This window comes from Pleurodeles waltl, chromosome 2_1 (genome assembly GCF_031143425.1).
Source record: "Pleurodeles waltl isolate 20211129_DDA chromosome 2_1, aPleWal1.hap1.20221129, whole genome shotgun sequence".
Lineage (NCBI taxonomy): Eukaryota > Metazoa > Chordata > Amphibia > Caudata > Salamandridae > Pleurodeles > Pleurodeles waltl.
Window position 1 is genome coordinate 462,046,256 of NC_090438.1, and position 21,179 is coordinate 462,067,434.

General features: G+C 41.8%; 1 protein-coding gene and 1 long non-coding RNA gene across 3 annotated transcripts in view; one reads left to right on the forward strand and one right to left on the reverse strand.

The window, feature by feature from the left end:
- Positions 1–21,179, reverse strand: part of BTK (Bruton tyrosine kinase) — a 448,809-nt gene that overhangs the window by 199,670 nt on the left and 227,960 nt on the right. For both annotated transcript variants that reach the window (XM_069213457.1, XM_069213465.1), the window contains exons 7-9: positions 18,599–18,666; positions 18,284–18,462; positions 7,318–7,380 (exon numbers count right to left, since the gene is read on the reverse strand). In XM_069213457.1, the coding sequence (XP_069069558.1) occupies positions 7,318–7,380; positions 18,284–18,462; positions 18,599–18,666 (310 nt within the window). The remainder of the gene's footprint in view (positions 1–7,317; positions 7,381–18,283; positions 18,463–18,598; positions 18,667–21,179) is intronic.
- LOC138265611 (uncharacterized) overlaps positions 1–21,179 on the forward strand; it is a 110,398-nt gene that overhangs the window by 59,475 nt on the left and 29,744 nt on the right. The gene's annotated exons all lie outside the window — the stretch shown is intronic.

A 21,179-nucleotide genomic window follows, 5' to 3' on the forward strand; every position in this document is an offset into this window, starting at 1 on the left:
CATTAGAGATACCACACATATCCTGAGTATTCTCAGTGATGTAGAGTGGGATAGCAACATGCTTCTGGTAACTTTAGATGTGGTATCTCTTTACACCTGCATTAAACATGAATTAGGCTTAGAAGCCTTAAAATTCTTTCTTCACAAGAGATCAGCAAATCTATGGGACCATACTTTGATGTTATTGGATATGATTGATATAATTACAACTAACAACTTTTTCTTATTTAATAACATGTGGTTTCGACAGAAACAAGGGGTGGCAATGGGCTCCAAATTTTCTCCATCATATGCAAACTTATTTATGGGTTGGTTCGAACACACATGCATTTGGGGCCCAGATGCCGCTGCGTGGCACACATTTATTCTGTTTTGGGGTCGTTACATAGATGACTGTCTAATGATTTGGACAGGAGGTGAGGAGAAACTCATTGAATTCTGCCATTTCATCAATTCTAATAATTTAAACATCAAGTTTACTTTTCAATTTAGTGCTGTCAAAATTGAGTTCTTGGATTTGGAACTTTTTATTTCCAATGACAAAATTCATAGTAGACTGTTTCGTAAGGCAACTGCATGCAATTCTATTTTACATGCGCGAAGTTCTCACCCGAGACATCAGGTGGCATCAATTCCCTTTGGTGAATTCATGAGGGCGCGACGAAATTGCAGTATTGATGATGAGTTTATTTCTCAAATAAATGACATGGAAAGGAGATTTTTGGCACGTGGGTATTCCCACAAAATCATAAAAAAAGCTAGGCATAGAGTTAAACATTTAGACAGAAAGGATACTTTGAAACTTAAAGTACGAAATGATATTAAGGAAGCGTCCAACCTGGTAAGGTTTATAACGGATTTCAATGATGCTTCATTGATCTTGAAAAAATATATGAACAAGCATTGGAATATCCTAACGCAAGATGAATCATTGAAAAATGTAATTACTGGGGGCTTGGTGACAACATTTTGCAAAGGCAGGACTCTCAAGAGCATTTTAAGTCCTAGTTTTACCACTATCTCCTCTAAAGAAACTTGGTTATCACAAAGAAAAAAAACGGGCTTCTACAAATGTGGGTGCTGTGGGGTTTGCCGTTTGGCGTGTCATAAGTTACAAGAATTTTCTCATGATGGCAAGACATTTACAATTCATTTCACCATGAATTGCAATTCCAATTATGTAGTGTATATTATACGCTGTAGCTGCTCTAAGATCTATGTGGGCAGTACCATACGACCACTCAGAATCAGAATAGGTGAACATGCACGGGCATTGAAGAATCTTGATATCAGATATCCCGTGGTGGCACATATTGTGTCTTGTGTTAGACAACCAACTCAGAAGAGTTTTGAATTTTTTGGATTTGACTACATCCCCCGGGATTCTAGGGGGGGCAACAGGGAACTTTGTCTGCGCAGACAAGAAGCCATGTGGATAATGAAATTAAGAGCTGTAGAGACAGGATTAAATTCCGACAGAGAATTGGAATTCTTTCTGGGCGATTGATAAATTATATGATAATATCTGGACTCTGTTTAGCCTTGTATATCTTCGTGTCACACATTGTTTGTATATATATATTAACGTTGTTTCCTATAAGAACATTGTATGAGATATGATGTCATAAAGAAGTCTTTGTTGTCATGAGTGATTCAACTAAAATTCTCAAACGCCAGAATTTTGAAGGATTTATTTGAGTACTTCATTGATATACTTCCCCGCTAGTATTATTCTTCAGTTGTTGAGTTTGACTATATTGAAAGAAATTGGAGTAAGGCGGTGGCTTAATTATTAATATTGTGTAGTTCATTTGCTTAATAATACTGCTGACTTATAATTATTCTTCAAAACTACTTAACTAAACAGTTTGCTTATTTGCAATATGTTATTTCTAACTATATTCCGGTGGTAACACTGTGAACTGAATTAAGTTATTTATTTCACCTTGTTGGTGTGTTGTTTTGGTAGTAATGAACACCTTTGATGACGTACTAGTAGGAACACCTATTTAGGCATTTTCTGTTTTGTTTTGAGCGTTTTTCAATTACTCATTCCATCCATACTCGTATTAGTAGTCCGTTTTCTATGATGACAACCCGGGCTCAGGAGCGTGAACCCGGAAACGTATTTATTTCCGGGTTCGGCTGCGCGCGAGCAGTGTACTCGCGAAGCGTCTTTTACTGTTAGACGCCGTAGCCCATCAAGAAGACCTTGCGGAATAATAGGGTGAGTTTTGGCTGTGATGGAGCTTGACCCCGGGCATATTTGTACTGGTTTAACGTACTTAAATTGTTTATGATGATTAGCAACGATACAATTTTTATTTACATATTAGTAATTAATGAATTTTCTTTACTATGGCAGTCATTGAAATAGGACCGGAGTAATGGATTATGATTTGGAGTGAAGCATTAACGATTTTGATTATTGAGGAATAGTGCCTCAATTGAGAAGGTATATATTTTTTCTTTGCACTTTTTGGATTTGGGTAATTTTTGTGCACTTTAGGGGTCTCTACAGCTCGGCATTAGATTGGTAATGATGTGGGTGTCTTCACTTTTAGAGATTCATTGGGAGCTATGGTTGGCTTGGGGTTAAGTAGATTTCACTTTAGTCAGTTGGACTTTGGATTTGATTTCACTTGCTTGATCATTTGTTCCAGGTGTTTACATTTAAATTTCACCTCCTTTGGGTTTTTGGAGTGTTTACACACTGTGCAGTGGACGTTTGAGCATTTTAGTTTCAACTCATTATGTTATATTTACTTTATGATTTCTAGCCCTGAAGAAGTCGTAGGGGACATATTATTTCCCAATGACGAAACACGTGTTGGCTGGAAGGATCATGACTTGTGGATCACAGACTATGCAATGGGAATCAGATTGGGAATAAAAAGACTGTGGATTCATCAATCAACCTAACTAGTTGACTCCAAGACTGTTGTGATCTCTTTTGGAACTGATGCAATATAATTGATAAAAATTTGTGTTGTGAAGTATTCACTAAAAAATATTTATTTATTTTTGGTTTTCTTTATAACAAGAGGGGACCCTCGCTATCTTTCATCTTAATATAGAGACCTATGACCATCCTTCAGAATAGGGAGGAGGTTGGGGTTGAGGAGGAACCTACAGGTAGATGCCAAGCCCAAGGTAGATGCCGAGACCAACGTTTCTTGGATGACTTTAGGAAGCATGCAATGGGACTGGTCACACGACTAGCAATCATGCCTGGAATCCAAGTGCCACAGACCATGATGCATGTCTGTAATGGACATTTGCCTGTCACAGGTGTGACAGGGCTTGGTCCTTGACTTATTTGGGGGAGGTTGTCACTAATGCACTGCACTAGAATTTTTATTTTTTGGCATTCGAGAAAACAACTCTGAAGAGAAAACCTCTGAGGAGAGAGCTCCAGATCTGCATTAGAGGTGCAGAATAAAGTAAATGATGTCAGGTTGCTGGGTTGGGCTCAATGTAACTCCAGTAATGCCACCATGACCTGCTTTCAGCTTTGTAATGGAATCACAAGAGTTGTCATGCCAGACGTTTTCAGATCCAGGATGTTCCACAGGTGAGGAATCTGAGGTAGAAGTATCCATTAGAAGATGCATATACTCACCACAGGCAGAAATGCATATACGTCTACTAGGAGACAACATAAAGGCTGAAGAGGAGAACTTTGAAAGTTTGACAAGGGCACTGTCTATCCTTGGGTTAAGGTGGTTCTGCATACTTTGTGGCTTGATTAGCATCAGGGTATGTAAGAAGTGCAACCAAGAGATTCTAAGAGACTTTCTGTGATCACACCCTATGTTTTGCTGGTTGATGTTATGTAGTGGTATATTATGTGTATTTTTATAGTGTCTTATCACCTGTTATGTTATGCTGGTGCTATGCAGGTGTCTGAAACTAGCTTTGGGGGGCTTACTGGAAGAGCCAGGTCTTCAACCTCTTGTGGAATTCATGATGAGGAGGCTTTAATGTGGTGTGGGCGGTTATTCCATACTTTAGGAGCAATGTATGAAAAGTCTTGATCTGTGTATGCATGGGATGCGAGCATCCAGCTGAGCAGAAATGCCTCTTGGGTTGGTAGAAATGCGCACACCTGTTCAGTTAGGCTGGGCCAGTGTTTTGAATGTGTGGGTAAGGAGCTTGAACTGTGTGTGTTTGTATATCAGAACCAGTGGCATTCCCTCAGATGAGGTGTGATGCAAGATAGGTTTGGGACAAGTCTGGCAGTTGTATTTGTGATGGTCTGTAGTCTTTTGATGAGCGCTTCCTCGCTAGGCATCCTAAGCCAGAAAGGGAATTATGGATGGAGGATGATCGGTGCATAAGTCCTGCCAATGATAATTCAAGAAAACACCCTGTCAAGTAGAATGACCATACAACATTGCTGTTGCAGAGTACATAGGCGAGAAGAAATTCATCAGAAGAAACATGATGGTGTAGAACTGTTATTTGGGTTAGCTGTGTGCAGTGCACTTTGTTCTAGCTCACAACCACTTAAAAAGAAAAACAATGGCCCAAGTAAAAGTTTGAAGCCTTATAAGATGTTGATTAGCATAGTGTGTTGTCCAAGCAACTGAAGAAAAACAGGTTCTATGGAGCAGTCAAAAGCTTATTTAAGAAAGCAAAAGAAAGAATGCTTTAGTTGGGCATTTTTTTTTTTTTTTTATCAAGCTTTTTTATGTGAGGGACTAGAGCACTTCACTGAGAACACAATCATATACAGTAGAATACGTTACAGAAAACTCAATTGAACACAAAAGATTCAAGTAAACGTAAACTAATTTTGAGATTATTCAGATGTGTTGGATGCCAGATCCATGTACCTGCGTTATAACAGGGGTAACTGTTGGTTTGCACTTGTCAGTTCAGAGTGTGCTTAAGGAATGTGATTACTTTTCAATTGGTTCATTTGAATCCAGATGGAAGAGGTGTGTTTCAGTCTCTCACTCAGTGTTGAAAGATTGGTGCTGTATAATATTCTGCAACTAGAGAGTTCCAGAAGGATGATGATGCACCAAAGAAGAATTTGTTTAGCACTTACAATGTTTCAAACATATGTGTGTTTCGAGGAGTAACAAGGATCTACACCTCAGATCACTTTTATCTTCTGAAAAGTTGAGAAGCTCAGCAAAGTTTGGGGGTTAATTTGATGGATGGCTTTCTAGGTGAGACATTAGGAAGGAAAACACTTTGAAAATCAAGAGATATAACCTTGTGATTATTGCTGCTTAACAGAGAGGCTGCTGGATGGTCTGTGGCAGTAGTTCTCTGACAGGTAAGCTCTGTTTTTGTGAGAACAGATTCATCAGCAGAATCCTAGTAATGCAAATAATGTCTTTTAACTTGTTCCCAACAAACGTAGGTTGTTCATTGGTGGATTTCTGAGAATCTTTACTCATTCTTTGGGTGTGCCTCTGTTAAGTAATAACATTATTGCCTCCTGTTCCTACCTTGTATTTTAAGAACACTCATTACAGAAGAAAAGGGAGAAGATCCTCTACATGAGGCATGCAACACATGCATTCACAGAGCTACCCCAAGAAAGAGGATTGCTTAGGAAGGATAACTCAAGCTTTGACATACCTTAGATTATACTGCAGGGCATATAAGGAAGGCCTCAATCTATTTTGTAGTAAATTAGAGAGCATTTGTTTCTGAGAAGGAAAGGTTGGAAAGTCTATAGGAATTATACATTTTCATTCTGCCCTGCTGTAAATGAACCATTGTGTGCTATGAGTTAACAGGTCTAGGAGAACCCTCTCATATCATATATAATCCCATCTTCTTCTACAACTCCTGTCTCAGTGATTCAAGTGCCTCTGCTACTTTGATGTCTTACAGGATGTGACCAGCATAGGCAGGCAGAAATGCTCTGAACTAAACTATTCAGCAATGAGTATTACTGCTTGGCAAAATTTCAGCAGATGGATCCTTATTCTCTTCTTAGCATTATCCTTTAGAGAAAAAGCCATAATTTATATAAAATCCCCACATTTCTGAATAGTTTCCAGAAGACCTGGTACTGACCTCCCCAAATCATTGTATACTTTGTGCCTTCTAATGCCTCATATCTGTACCACTGTGGAGCCAAGGATGTACTCATGACTCATCTAATTCATCTAATTCATTAAAACCTGTTAGAAAGGTGGGATTTGTATGTATGTATATGATATTTCTTCATAGCAAATCTAACCAAAAGGCGGCAGACCACTGTACATGGTAAAATACAAGCATAAGGTTAATGAGTAATAGTAGAGGAAATGGGTAGTGGTTAGTAAAACTCTGGGGTGTATTGCCTATGAGTTTACAAAGATCTTCATGCCTTAAATACAAATGTCCAGATTACCAACACAAAATGTATTTCTGGATTTACGAAGCCACACAAAGTCTGATTTCCTTGACTTTGCATGACTCAGTAAAAAAAACATAGTGCTGCCTAGTGTTACTTTGTGTCGGGAAGGTGTTCTATGGGTGGAGGATGGGTGTTCCTATGAACCCACCCATAGATTTTGACACAAATACAGATTTACTAAAGGCAGTAAATCTGGGTTTGTATCAAAATGGTGCACCTGTCCAAGGCTGGCACAATGAGTAGAAATATCTTCATTTGTCCTCATTACTTCCACTTTTTATGTGAGCTGCATTCTGTTCCACACACAGAAAGAGAAATATGCCTCTAAAGATTGATTTTGTGTAGGAAGGTATAACTTCCTGCGCAAAAACAATCCTGCCCATAAGGCAGGCACCCTTGCATCATCGTGCAATGCTGCCTGTGTCGGTGTTAGGCTGCCTGAAGTGGGTCAGCGCATTTCTGCTCTCTCCCTTTTAGGCAATGCAGCAAAGTGCAGCAAGTTGAGTTCCTGTGTTGCGTGAAAAATTATTAAATCTGGCCCACAAAGTCCAGTGTTTGGATTTCTACTATGAGAAACAATAGTCAGTGACTCCTCCCATCTAAGTGTTCTATTTTAATAAAAAAAGCACTGGGTTGACTGAGCTTTCAGCCTCCTAACCAACAGAACCATCAAGCACTGGCTGACCATTACAGTTCCTGGGATGCACTTTCTAGTTATGGCTGAGGGGAAGTCTGCCTCTACTGGAAGACTCAGTCTCACAGCACCTTCAACTAACTGCCAATTGTAAACATAATAATTCAAGAACGCATTAAAACCACTCATTTTACACATGCTAAAGGACAATGTGGATCATGCCATTAACCACTTGGTATTCTGAAAACTCAAACCCTTCATAGACAGTAACACAATCTTTTCGGCACAGAATTCAAGGAGATTCTAAAGTACTTACTCATACATTTCCAGGGGGTCTCGTGCCTCCGTGATGTAGTTATTTGGAATATAGCCTTCGAGCCTGCAGGGAGAATATGGTCATGAGTAAATCAGACAAGAAACAAGGGAAGGAATAAAGAATGTGAACATGAGTAATTTAATGCCAAACAGTTCTAATCTGAAGGACAAGGTGAAACTCCAAACAGCAGACCTATTGCACAATTACAGCATAAAGATCACAAGGAGCATGGTGCTTATTGTGATAAAGCCTTCTCCTTCAAACTCCTCACCCACGCACATAAGGCGCTCCACAATGCCGGACCTGTCTACCTGAACAAAAGACTCAACTTCTACATCCCCTCCTGCCAACTCCGCTCCACCAACCTCGCCCTCGCAATCGTCCCCCGCTTCCAACGCAAGACCTCTGGCGGCAGATCCTTCTCCTATCTCGCCGCCAAGACCTGAAACGTTCTCCCGACCACCCTGCGACAGACCCAGGATCTTCTCACCTTCAGGAGACTCCTCAAGACCTGGCTCTTCGACCAGTAGCAGCAGCCATCCCCCCTCCCCAGTGCCTTGAAACCCTAACGGGTACGTAGCGCGCTCTATAAATACTATGATTGATTGATTGATTGCTGCCAGATGCACTAGGCAGTTCCATACAGACCTGGACACACGTCACAAGAAGCCTCATTTAGAGATTTATAAATTATCTTACGTATTCCGTTGTGAATAGTTACTTGAATAAGGAGTGTGTCTAGGCTCATACTCAGTACCATTGTTCTGATAATAATGATGTTTCATTCCTGCTTACAATGTATAGTTTGAAATGATCAGTGTTTTTATCTTCACTGAGGTGTGGTTGTTCAGCACCCAGCAGCGATTAAATTTGCCTTCCTCAACTTCTCCCTCAAATGACTCATCATTACAAAGTTGCTGACCAGTTGGAGAAACCCCGGTTGGCAAAAGAGCCACACTATAAGAGCCAGTAGTCTTCAGGATCCATTGTTGAACAACTGGACCACAGAAGTCTTCTCCCTAACGGGCACCACTAATGCTCTTCTCCTTGGTAGGAAGGTGCTTTATGTTGCAACTTGTGTTTGGCTTTTACTCTGATCCTTAAGTGAGTTTCCTGATTTTCTCCCAGCGCAAGTGGTAAAGTGAGTGTCCATTGTGATGACACAGCATCTAGGGAAGCCAGCGTGTGGATGTTGCTCTTGTTGCCTTGGAGAACAAGAAATGTGGAACATGTCATTTGCGAGCAGCCATTTTGGATTAATGCCTCATTATGTTGCCCTTGAGGTCAGGGAATGTGCAATGTGAAGTCACAATTAAGATACACCATCTTGCATAATTATTTCTATTTTTTAACCAATTTTTATTGCATTTTGTATTATCAGCTTTTACATGCTTCACCTATATGCAGATCACTTTCACAATGGTAGACTCAGTATTCCCATTGCACAGTTATTAGCAAATTAGTGTCATCTCCACATCAGCAGGAGTGCTTGGTTCAGTCCTTACAAACCAGAACAAACAACAGCAGAAACAATGGTCATTTGGTGTTGTTGTCTCATTTTGCATTCTTATCCACAGCGTTATATAAACTTCTCAACTCGGGTAATATCTGTACATACAGAATTATGGTAGTGATATCAGAACATTAACAGGGCCTCTAAAAGGCCTCTTGGGTACTCTAAAGGATACTCGAGAAGGGCAACACAACATCTCTATGGGGGGACCATCACAAAATTTGGTGGGGGGTAATGGGGCAAGGTGGGAGGAGCCCTCGCAGAAGGAACATGGGGGGGCAGAATCACACTGTGACAGACTGTAGTATCGATCTCTTAACTCTTCCTTGTATGTAAGTCGTAAAGCAGCACTTCACAATCTGCTATGGGGTATTTTTGCCTTAGCATTTCTACGTTGGTCATTCCTTAGGAAGTACTGCCATCTTCATTTGGTCAACAACCTTCACCAGAGGTAGTGTCTTAAGAGCTACCTGTTTATTTTTTTCATATGTGCACCTCTATGGGATTGGAAAAGTTTATGGGGTATCAATCTTCTTTTGCGGGGTGTTGTTTGACAATAGCAGTAATTTTTAGTTATTGTGGTGAGCGTACAATCAATGTCACTTTTCTTGTGACTTTTGTTCTTCATGCACAGAGTGTCTTTGATAGTGTGCCACTCAGGAGAAATTACTACTACTGTATACACTACATTATTTTCCCAAGTATTTGCAGTTTTCAGTAGTAAGGTGCATTGCACAGACTTTCTTCTTTACTCCGCCTCTTTATTTTATGGAGGTCAGAGGTAAACCACGCTTAAAATGGCCTTAAATAAGGAGTACTTCATTAACTACACTGAAACAATCAAACGATCAAACTTGATGCAATTCACCTGAGAGAAAGAAGAAAATGTTGTTACATTTCTTAGGTCCTGAAAGTTTGAGAACTTCCAGTCATATGAAAGGATGTATTTCTACATGTATTAGTGGAGTTAGATGAACATTATGAGCAGTGTATTTGTATTGCTATTGACTGTCACAGTTTGTTTCACAGGAATCAAAAGCAGGATGAAAGCACTGAAGACACTCGGCCTGATTCACAAAGTTAAACTTACACAATAGGACAGGCATGTCTTTTTATGTATGAAGTTCTTTGCCCCAACTGTGGAGTCTCCACACTTGCAAACTAATTACTAAAATGCAGCTTTGTCAATGCCAAAAAAGTGTAAACCTACACAAACACATACATTTACCTTATGAATCTGAACCTATGTGTCTGTTTTTAAAAAAACGTGCCCTTACTTGTAATTTCGGTACTTCACGTGAACAATTTATTGGAGATCAAATTATAATGCATGTGAACAATGAAGCTATTCAAGGAAGGTTATGGGTATATGGGGATTCAGAATTGAAGGATGTAGGAGATATAGTGCAGAAGGCTGAAGTTTCTAGGAAGTGCACCAAGGCAGTCATTAATCATAAACACAAAGATAGCAGGGATTATGTAGGCAAGGTACACAATGGAAAAACTGAATGCAAAGTGGTTACAAGGAAGGGAAAGGAATCTACTATAACAGTTGTTTTTCACAAAAAGAAAGATTTTGGTAAAGGTAGTGATGAAAGGAAATGTTACAGATGTGTGAGTAAAAAACAGTTAGCTTACTGTAAGACTTTTCTGCAGTGAATCAGAAGTGTTCCTTCTTTGGTATTAAGAGTTTCTAGAATTTGTGAAAGGAACCAAGATAAAGTAAAAGTGGTGAAGAATGGTGAAACATTTTCTGATTCAAGAAAGATAGTACAGAATCAGATGGAAACAATGATTGTATGTTGTGTGATGGAATTGATAAACATCTCAAGAGTACAGTATGTGTGCTAAGTGCCAAATCACATAATAAACCTTTGTCTACTGTTTAGTTAGGGTGCGTGGAAATGTTGATGGTAGCAGATTCTGGCTTCCATACATTATCATGAATAAGAACACCTGGGAAGACAAATTTGTCATGAGGATAGGTGAGGAGTTGCTTCCCTCTGATGTTTGGCCAGAAAGTTTTAACAAAGTCCCAGTTTCTATGATAGGTTACTCCACAGTTTCCTTAGAATTAAAAAATTAGAAACATTATTGGTAAATTATACATGACTGAAGAAGGTCTGTCTGTCCTTAGTTGGATTAACCTGTGGGCTCTGAATGGTGGTGTAGTCGATCAGTGCATATTGAGTGAGGTCCCCAGTGTGTTTTCTGGTAAAATGGGTGCCTTGAAGGAATTAACCTATTAAATAGATCCTAATGAGAACGCTACCACCAAGATGTATAAAGCAAGGAACATACCCATGATAGTGAGGGATGAGGTGAACCAGGAAATTGAGACATTAAAACAAATGGCATCATAGAACCAGTAGAAGTTTCTGAATAGATTGCACTCTTTCGGGTCGCTTGACATTCAAATGGGAAGATATATTTGATTGTTTATTTGATATAAGAATAGTGTTGTGTAAAGGTTCCCTTTACCTAATATCTTAGCATTCACGAAAGGAATGCAATGTTTTTCTTTCACTGAACTGTCATCGTCATATTATTAGATTTGCATGCATCCTGAGAGTAAACCATTTACAGCATTCATGAACCCTACTGGCGGTTTCAAATATGTACATATGCTGTTTGGGTTAGTGTCAGCAGCAGCAAAGTCTCAACAATTAATGCACGCCTTTTCCTATCCTCATGAAGCTGTGATGCTTTTTCAAAATTACATCCTAATTATGAAAGAAAACAAGGAAACTCACAATAAACATCTCAGAAATGTGTTATGCACTTTCAGAGACTGTGAATTAACAGCTGAGCATGCAAATTGTACATCTACTGTACAGAAATTGAATTATGTTGGTGTGGAAGTAAGTCATGAAGGCATTAAACCAAAACCAGACTTATCCCATGCTATCTTTGATGCACGATCTCCTACCAGTAAGGATGAGCTAAGGTCTTTAATAGAGTTGTTTCAGTTTGATTGTAAATGTATTAACAATTTTGAGGAAATAAATGCATGCTATTCGACCATTATTGAAGAATAGGGTCACATTTGTCTGGTCAGAAGGTTGCCAAAAATAACTATTGTTGTTAATTGTTGTTAGCGAGTGAATTGTGTACTGCTTACCACTTCCAAGGTTTTGATTCTACCTTACAAACTATTCTAACAATGGAAGCAAGTTGTAAGGGATTAGGGGCTGTGTTACTTCAAAGGGATCATGGAGGTAAGGAATTGAAAACTGCCTTTGCTTTATGGACATTGTCTCTAGCTGAGACATTGTATTCAAATATAAAGAAAGAACCTCTAGCTGTTATTTGGTTTAGATCATTCCGACAATTTATTTGGGGATGACATGTTGTGCGATGTGATTATAAACACTTAGTCAAAGTTTTAACTGCAAAAGGATTTTTTTATGCCACTCTTAGAATGCTAAATTTTATGTAAGGTTGTTGGAGTATGGTTATAGTGTACAATATACTGTGGGTGTTAATAACAGAGCGGCCGATTGCTTGAGTAGCCCACCTTTGCTGCTGAAAGAAATTCCTCAGGAGAATATAGAGGATTTTAGTGTGGCCTGGTTGAATGATGAAATTTGGAAGAGTACTTCAAACAAAGAATAGTATAAAGCCAGTGAAGAAGATTAACTTTTGAGGGCATGAATATGTGGAGCAAGGTTGGCCTTCCTGGTGTAACTTGAATTCTAAAGTCAAATGTTTTTGGGAAATTCATACCAAACTACTATTGGAAGAAGGCAATTTACTAATAGGTTCCAAGGTTGTTCCTCCAAACCAGCTAAGGAAACAAATTGGAGTTATATCATGAAGGACATTTGATTGTCAGAACTATTGAAGGGATTTTACTGGTGGGTCAGGATTAGATAAACAAATGTAAACTCTAGTAAGATTATGTGTTGATTGTGAGGATGCAGACAAGTCACAACTCACTTAGAGACCACCTCCTCATTCGGTAGAGTGTCTCAACATGGTATGGGAGACAGTAGGTGTTGATATTATGGGACCAGTGATTGAATCTAATGGAATATAAGTTTTTGTGATAATGCTTATGAATTATTTTTCTAAATGGCTAGAAGTTACGTTTATGGAGTCTGCTGATACCATTGCAGTTGTAAAATTTTTAGAAGAACTATTTTGTAGAAAAGGCCTGCCTAGGAACATTGTTTCCAGTAAGAGTGCACAGTTTACCTCTGTGAAATTCACATACTTCTTGGAAAGGAACTATGGGGGTCATTCCGACCCCGGGGTCGGCGGGAGCACCGCCAACAGGCTGGCGGTGCCCCGCAGGGCATAATGACCGCGGCAGTTTGGCCGCGGTCAGAAGAGGAAAACCGGCGGTCTCCCGCCGGTTTTCCGCTGCCCGACGGAATCCTTCCGCTGCCCGACGGGATTCCGACACCCCATACCGCCATCCTGTTCCTGGCGGTTCGCCCGCCAGGAACAGGATGGCGGTATGGGGTGTCGTGGGGCCCCTGGGGGCCCCTGCAGTGCCCATGCCAATGGCATGGGCACTGCAGGGGCCCCCGTAAGAGGGCCCCACAAAGAATTTCAGTGTCTGCTGTGCAGACACTGAAATTCGCGACGGGTGCAACTGCACCCGTCGCACCTTCCCACTCCGCCGGCTCCATTCGGAGCCGGCTTCCTCGTGGGAAGGGGTTTCCCGCTGGGCTGGCGGGCGGCCTTCTGGCGGTCGCCCGCCAGTCCAGCGGGAAAACCAGAATGGCCTCAGCGGTCTTTCGACCGCGGAGCGGCCATTTGGCGGTTCCCGCCAGGCGGGCGGCTACCGCCGCCCGCCAGCCTCAGAATGAGGCCCTATATGTCACAAAGGCACAATTCAGTATATCATTATGTAATTAATGGTGAAATTGAGACATTTAACAGTTAAAAAATGAACATTACAGTATGCTAAAAATACTTCATTTAATTGGAAAGGAGAGGTGAAGGAGATAGTTTGGTCCTATCGCATCACTCTCTCTTTACCGGGATATAACACAAATTTTTATTATGCATGTGAGGACACCTTTTACTAAAGATAATCGGAGGTGGATGATAAGAAGTAAAATGGTTGGGTGGTCTCCTGATGTTGGGAAAAGACTATTTTGAAAGCACAGTTAAAGTACTAATGGGTGTATGATGAGTAGAAGGTTGTCAAGGACCATGTTTTGAAGAAAGGTAATTGTGTTGGGTTAAAAAAAAAGTCAAGGTTTGCAAGGGAGATTACATATTTTTGGATCCTTTAGAAGTTCAGTGCTGCCAAAATAAGTGACAATAGCTTGTAGTATATCAGTAGGCTGACAGTTTGCAAGAGTGGACCTAATCCACTACGAAGGAAAGCAGTGGGATTGGGAAGTAACATGATGTTGTGGTTGATGGATAAAGACACTGTTCAGATGAGTGAGGATGGTGGTGTGGTTGATTCAAGTTTGCCTTCTGGTGATCATTGCAATATTTGTGGTGTGGGTATAGATAAGAGTAAATTTGGACATAATATTGTAAGGCCTCCACAACTGAGTGATTTTATTACTACATAAATTCTGTCCTTAGTTAATTTAGAAGGTATAATTTTTGTCATTTATCTTAAGTAGGATTTTGTAATCATTTGCAGGGGAAAGATGTGTTATTTTGTGAATACTTACTTTAGATTAGAAGCATAACTAAGCTTGCGCTCAGTACCATTGTTCTGATAATGATGGCATTTAATTCCTGTTTGGAATATATTGTTTAAAATTATCAGTTGCTGTTATCTTGACTGAGGTGCAGTTGCTCAGCATCGGAGTTCTGATTAAACTTATCTCCTTCAACTTCTACCTCGTAGAACTCATCATTATATTAGGCCCTTATTTGATTTTAATAGCCTTTTATAAACTGCATTTTCAGGTAAGTAGTGATGTAAGGAGAAGCTTGTTTTAACCTGTAACACTAAGGTAAAAAAACAAGTACAGGAGAACCAGAATGAAATAACAATACTTTTCTACCATCCAAAAGATTTTATGATGTAATCTGTGATAACTACATATATAATTATTACATTCATACAGTTGCAGCTCCCCCACCCCGATTTTAGAAACATTTGTTGGCAAATGAAAAAGTTCTTAAATATGATGTAGTTCCAGTGGTTAGCTCTCTGCCCTTCAGCTCTCAGCCTCTTCAGTAACTCACAATACAGAGCACATGTTTGTGGTGTGAACTTTGCCTAATATGTGGCAATATATTAGGGTGCATGGAAGTACTCGTAAAAAGCAAGGTAAACATTTTGTGAGTCATTAAGAATTGAGGCCTTTTCTGGAGTGAAGCTTCTTCAAGATCCAATCCACTCCTTCATGTGGAATTTGCCTTCTCCACTGCAAAACAGATATTCCACCACAGGTCCTCTCTGGATAGGAAACCGTGTGATATTTCACCATTTTTAATAATTATATTGAAGAAGCACATATAGGCCCTCATTCTGACCCTGGCGGTCTTTGACCGCCAGGGCGGAGGACCGCGGGAGCACCGCCGACAAGCCGGCGGTGCTCCAATGGGGATTCCGACCGCGGCGGTAAAGCCGCGGTCGGACCGGCACCACTGGCGGGGTCCCGCCAGTGTACCGCGGCCCCATTGAATCCTCCGCGGCGGCGCAGCTTGCTGCACCGCCGCGGGGATTCCGACCCCCCCTACCGCCATCCAGATCCCGGCGGTCGGACCGCCGAGATCCGGATGGCGGTAGGGGGGGTCGCGGGGCCCCTGGGGGCCCCTGCAGTGCCCATGCCACTGGCATGGGCATTGCAGGGGCCCCCGTAAGAGGGCCCCTAAATGTATTTCACTGTCTGCTGCGCAGACAGTGAAATACGCGACGGGTGCAACTGCACCCGTCGCACAGCTTCCACTCCGCCGGCTCGATTCCGAGCCGGCTTCATCGTGGAAGCCTCTTTCCCGCTGGGCTGGCTGGCGGTCTGAAGGAGACCGCCCGCCAGCCCAGCGGGAAAGTCAGAATTACCGCCGCGGTCTTTCGACCGCGGAACGGTAACCTGACGGCGGGACTTTGGCGGGCGGCCTCCGCCGCCCGCCAAGGTCAGAATGAGGGCCATAATGTGCTTAAAAGCTTTTTTTTGTTTGTCAGCCTCTACTCAAACTCACAGAAAAATAATAGGTACCCAGAAAAAGAAAGATTGATGGGCTGGGGACCTAATAGTTGGAGAGCGAGGCACACCATGGATAGAATGGTTTCTGATGCCTTGATGATGTCAATAGGCCAACAGCCTGGATATTACAGCGATTCCCACTGAATAAGAGAGACATTCCCAGGATCCCTTTGTGTAGAATCTAACTGAGCCACAGTTGGGAATTTGATCAACCTTGGCTTTTAAGAACTAATTAATTCCTCTTTTAACTCTCTTGACGCCAGGGGTCTGTTTTGTTTACAACTCAGTATCAAAAGCTATGCATTAGTGCACATAACAAATACAATTACATAACACACCATTACATAACTTTAGTGGAGTCTGAACCTGGATAAATATCAGTGTCTGTAATGTATGGACACGTAACAGGAAGTATTCTGAATCCGTACCTGGAACCACTTTCTCTCTACAAATATTTCCTAAGTAAATAGCATTGTGATGGATCAGTCTAGTTGTCACCATGGCATTCATCATGGTGACAAATCACAAAAATCAGCTGTCTTTCTGTTATTTTTAATACAGAGTTTAATTTTAGAAAATGTGGAGGAACACAAGAAATTGATACTTAATAGCTTCCTCATGTATCTACGTATATGTGATATTTAGTCATGATGAGCACTAGTCTGACTGGGACTGTGGTCACAATCTAGAACTCTGAAACTTAGGTGGTCCTTGCACTCTCAGGTGATTTCACCTTTGATATGAGCCTCATAAAGTCTTAACTTCAAGCATAGTTGTAATCAAATTGATTAGGTTTTAAGAATGCTTATACTGAGTTTATACTCTATACTATGCCTTGTAAACATAAGAATAACTCTTCACCCTGCCTTACCGCCCCCTGCTTGAATGGCCTACAATTTTAAAAAATGAGACAAAAGGCAGTGTATTTAACCCCTCTACTATCCTTCGCTGCTGTGATGAATGCTTTATGGGCTCCTTAATCTATCACTTTAACTGAATTTGTTTCTTTACATTCTGTTCTAAACCCAGGAAGATGGTGGTGGTAGCACAAGCTATTGTTGGAGTCAAGCTTGATTGTGGGAAGGTGCCTTATTATGCAGACGTCTCAGTACGTACTCTACATGACGTACAAGTGCTCCAGAATTAGGCATCTCAATGGTGCCCATAACTAATCATCACATGCACCTGGCACAAGGATTTATTAACTTAAGCTATCTTTTAGTCATGCCTTTAAGTGCCTTAGAGGCTCTGTCTCAGATTCATTAGGTTTTTTATGGAAACATCTGGCTCTCTTTGAAGAAGTTTCATTTACATCAACTGCAGAAACTTGGTTCTCAGGGCAAAGTTCTTCTAGTGGTTACAAAATTCAAGTGAGATTCATCTGCAGGAGAAGGTTTTTTTGTGAATGCCAAAGGTTTTGCACCAACCTATCGTATTAATTTGACTAACACCTACCTAGTTTTCAGATTAAAGTGAAAATCTCTTTATGTTTAATAGCTATAAACTGCTTCACAATTTATTCTGCTGATTTGTTGCATGCACTAGTGCATATCGGTAATCGCCATCTGTCAGTTTTTTAAGTATTTTTGCTAAGGCGCTTGAATGCCCTCAAACTGGGTCTTTAGCACTTTACCCAAATTCTGTGATTTAACTTGTGATTGAATGACCTCAAAATGTCTGAATAAATTTGTCTTCAACACAGTGGATTACCCAATCCCATCAGAGAGACAACCCCTGTTTTGGGGGCCCTGATAGAGCTGGGTGATTTCATTCCTTAAGGATCAGTGAGCAGCTCCGCATTAGCATTTGGCCGAGTTTCTTCTGAGACAACACTCATTTTACCAGCTCAGAAACTTCCATTACTTAGACACTAACTCCATCCTCTCTCTGCAGAAACACCAGGTAGATGACTACAGTCACTCGTTCCTAATCTGCCCCCGGTCTCATCCTCTTCATGCCCTGACATACATTATTTTGCTTCCTCGCAGGTGTCTTAATTGTACCCCACCAAGTGATCTGGTTTCTGATGCAATCATCCCTTGTACTCTGTTTTTACATTTTAAAAACCCAGTAGGAAAGAGGTTCACCCTTACCTAAGTCGGTGCAATAGTTAGGAAGAGGAGATTCAAGCCTTTCCAAGTTTTTTCACAATACAGACCATAATAGAAAATGTGTTTTTTTATTGAAACGTTGAAATGTTTTACTGTCTTGTATACAATTGCCTAATAAATACTTTCAAAATATCTATACTTTAAAATTGTCATTATTCATGAAAACGAGTGCATTTGTAAATAGAATATAAAGTGTAAGTACTGATTCTCACCCATTTTTGTCACGCGCTCTCCACCATGATTGGTTGCCCTCTTCAAGAATGAGATACTCCTCACCCTTCTGCAGTGGGAGGTCATTGGCGTTCATGGGGGTGTAATCATACAGCGCCACCACCTTCTTCAGTTCTTCTGGTTGGGGAAGCTCTGGAGGCGGACGCCTATTCACCTTTACCTCAAAGGTAACAACAGAGAGATGTTAAAGACTTTAAAGATGGGACAAGTCCTAACAGGTCACTTCTCATCTGTTAGGTTACCTGTTGGAGTACATTTGTGTCACATTTAACAAGAAGGTCTCCAAAAACAGATACCTTGTCTTCTATTGGAGTCGGAGGAAGAGGTTTTTTGGATTTTCGATGTGATCTCGCTGGTTTTATACCTTTCGAATGTCAAAGAGAAAAGGAAGATACAAAAGAAAATGTTTATTGTACTCCATGGGAAGAATGGTTAGTAGTGTTTACTATAAAGCACCACATTATTTAAACTGACTACAACGTGCTTAAGATGCACAATAGCCAGGTTCCCAGAGAAGCAGAGAAAAGAGTACAGTAAGAGATGAAGGAAAGAAGAACTTCATGGGCCAGTGGTGGAAGGGTCCAGTATATTATGATTTGCTCCTGTCTGCTGGTGGGGGTGATTACCATCAGGTGTAGTAGTTTCCCAACAGGCATGGCTATAAGAGGGAAAATAATCCATCTTTATTTAATGTTTGCTTAAACATAGGTATGCACATAGGCTGTCTAATTGATGAAGAGATAGTGCTAATGGAATCAGGACTTGCTTGGTGAAACGTTCTGTTGAATTTTAGCATAAAGTGCGATATTCATTGTCTCTGAAAATGTTCCTTCAATGTACTCAGGATGCCCTAGAGTTTTGGACTGTCACCCTGGGCAGTAGATTGATCTCCTGCACCCCTAACGCAAAGCCCTAAACCTACCTACAAAGCCGAATATCTGGTAGACTGTGATAGTTTTGCGATCAATAATATAATCCAAGTGAGTGTGCCCATACCATTCATGTAGACTGTGTAGTATCGGGCGGTCCGGGACTGATCCCGGTATTGCGGCTTTGCAGCGCTGAATAAAATGAACACGCGGACACCAACTGTGTTTAACTGCCGGCCGAGTGGTCGGGTCGGGCCCAGGTACTCGCATCCGCGGTCCGGCGTGTTGCTTGCACACAGCCTCGCCGCTCCCTGTCCTGCCCTACCACGTCCCTCCTTTATTTATGGCCCCGGGTCAGAGACCTCGAGGCAAACCATACACACACAGAACAGAGGTAACATTTCCCTCTGACATCCAGGAATCACCCCGGCTGTTAGAAAGTGTTGAATGGCTGGTTACGTCACCAGCCATCGACACTTCATTCCTCCAAAAATTTATAAACCAGAAAACATACATAGAGTAACAACGAAAAATCACCCCTCACACAGGTGATCACGCAAACTCGTGGAGGGGCAGGGGTTATTACGCAAATTGTATTTGGTAACCCCTGACCGGTTCTGGGTAGAACCCGCATCGGACGGGGTGCTTGGCAGCTCAGGTGGCGTCTGGTCTGATGGACCGTCCGGTCGACCAACGGGTGATGAGTTGGGATTGTCATCCTCAAACGGTGGAGATGATGAGTCGTCATCATCATTGCTGCGAAACCCTTTCAAGAGACTCCCGCCTGACCGGTGGAACCTCTTGAATAAAGATATATTTTGGGTAATCGTCTCACTCCCACGCTGAGCGACAACAGCAGACCCCTTTCGCCGAATGATCATCCGGGGGGCAGTGTCAAAAAGCGTACGGAACTTACTTCCTGGCAAAACGTGCTTCAGCAATACCTGGTCCCCGACGGTGAGGTCTGACGGAGCCGCATTCCTGCTCTGGCTGGCATGTTGATTGGCCACACGCCGCTTCTCTTGAGCTTGGTCATGACTCAAGATGGGAGGATTCCACAACGAGTGATGAGGAATGGTATCCACTGATGCCCTCCCAAATGCAATGTGACTGGGTGCCCTATTTGTAGTGCAGTGCGGCGTCTGTCGATAATTGCGCAGAAATGAGAATATGGCATACTCAACTGCCTGACCGCCTGCAACAGCGATGCGAATTACTTTGTTCAGCGTCCGCATGAACCTCTCGACTTCGCCATTGGCCTGTGGCCACCTTGGTGTGATCCATCGATGATGAGTGCCAGTGACTCTTAGGTACTCCGCTAACTCTTGGCTTTGGAAAGGTGGCCCATTGTCAGTCGTTATTTCAGATATCAAACCATGAGTGGCCATGGCTTTCTCCAGGCCAGCTATCACCACGTCCGCCGTGAGGGCCGGTAGGATTTCCACCTCGAGGTACTTGGATAAATCGTTGATGAGAACAATGGTGTGACGGCCATCCGGTAGTCTCCCGAAGTCAAGGCTGGCGGACTTCCATGGCCCAGCTGGGGAGGACTCAGTCTCTATGGGGACAGGCTTGCTTGGTTCACCGATTACCTGACACCACACACATGATCTCACCAGGGTTTCCACTTGTTCGTCCATGAGGGGAAACCAGACCTTTGATTGCAGGCGCCCTTTCGTCTTGACCATGCCTTGGTGACCATTGTGCGCTAGCTCGATGGTTCGGGTGGCCAGGAATGATGGGAGAACCAGCCGGTTCCCTCTTAGTAGGCACCCTTCGGTATCAGTTGTGAGCTCATCTCTGACATTGTACAGACTGCTTATGATGCACTGGGACTCAGGTCAATAGCGGTAGTCGTTTTTTCAAGGCATGCCATTGATTGTTCCTCACAGTTACCAGGACCTTTTTGCAGGCACTCATCATTCCTCGTGGCTTGGACTATTTCCTCTTCTGACATAGGCAGTGGTCTGGACCGGTCTGTGACGTATCTAACATACTCTTCAGTCTC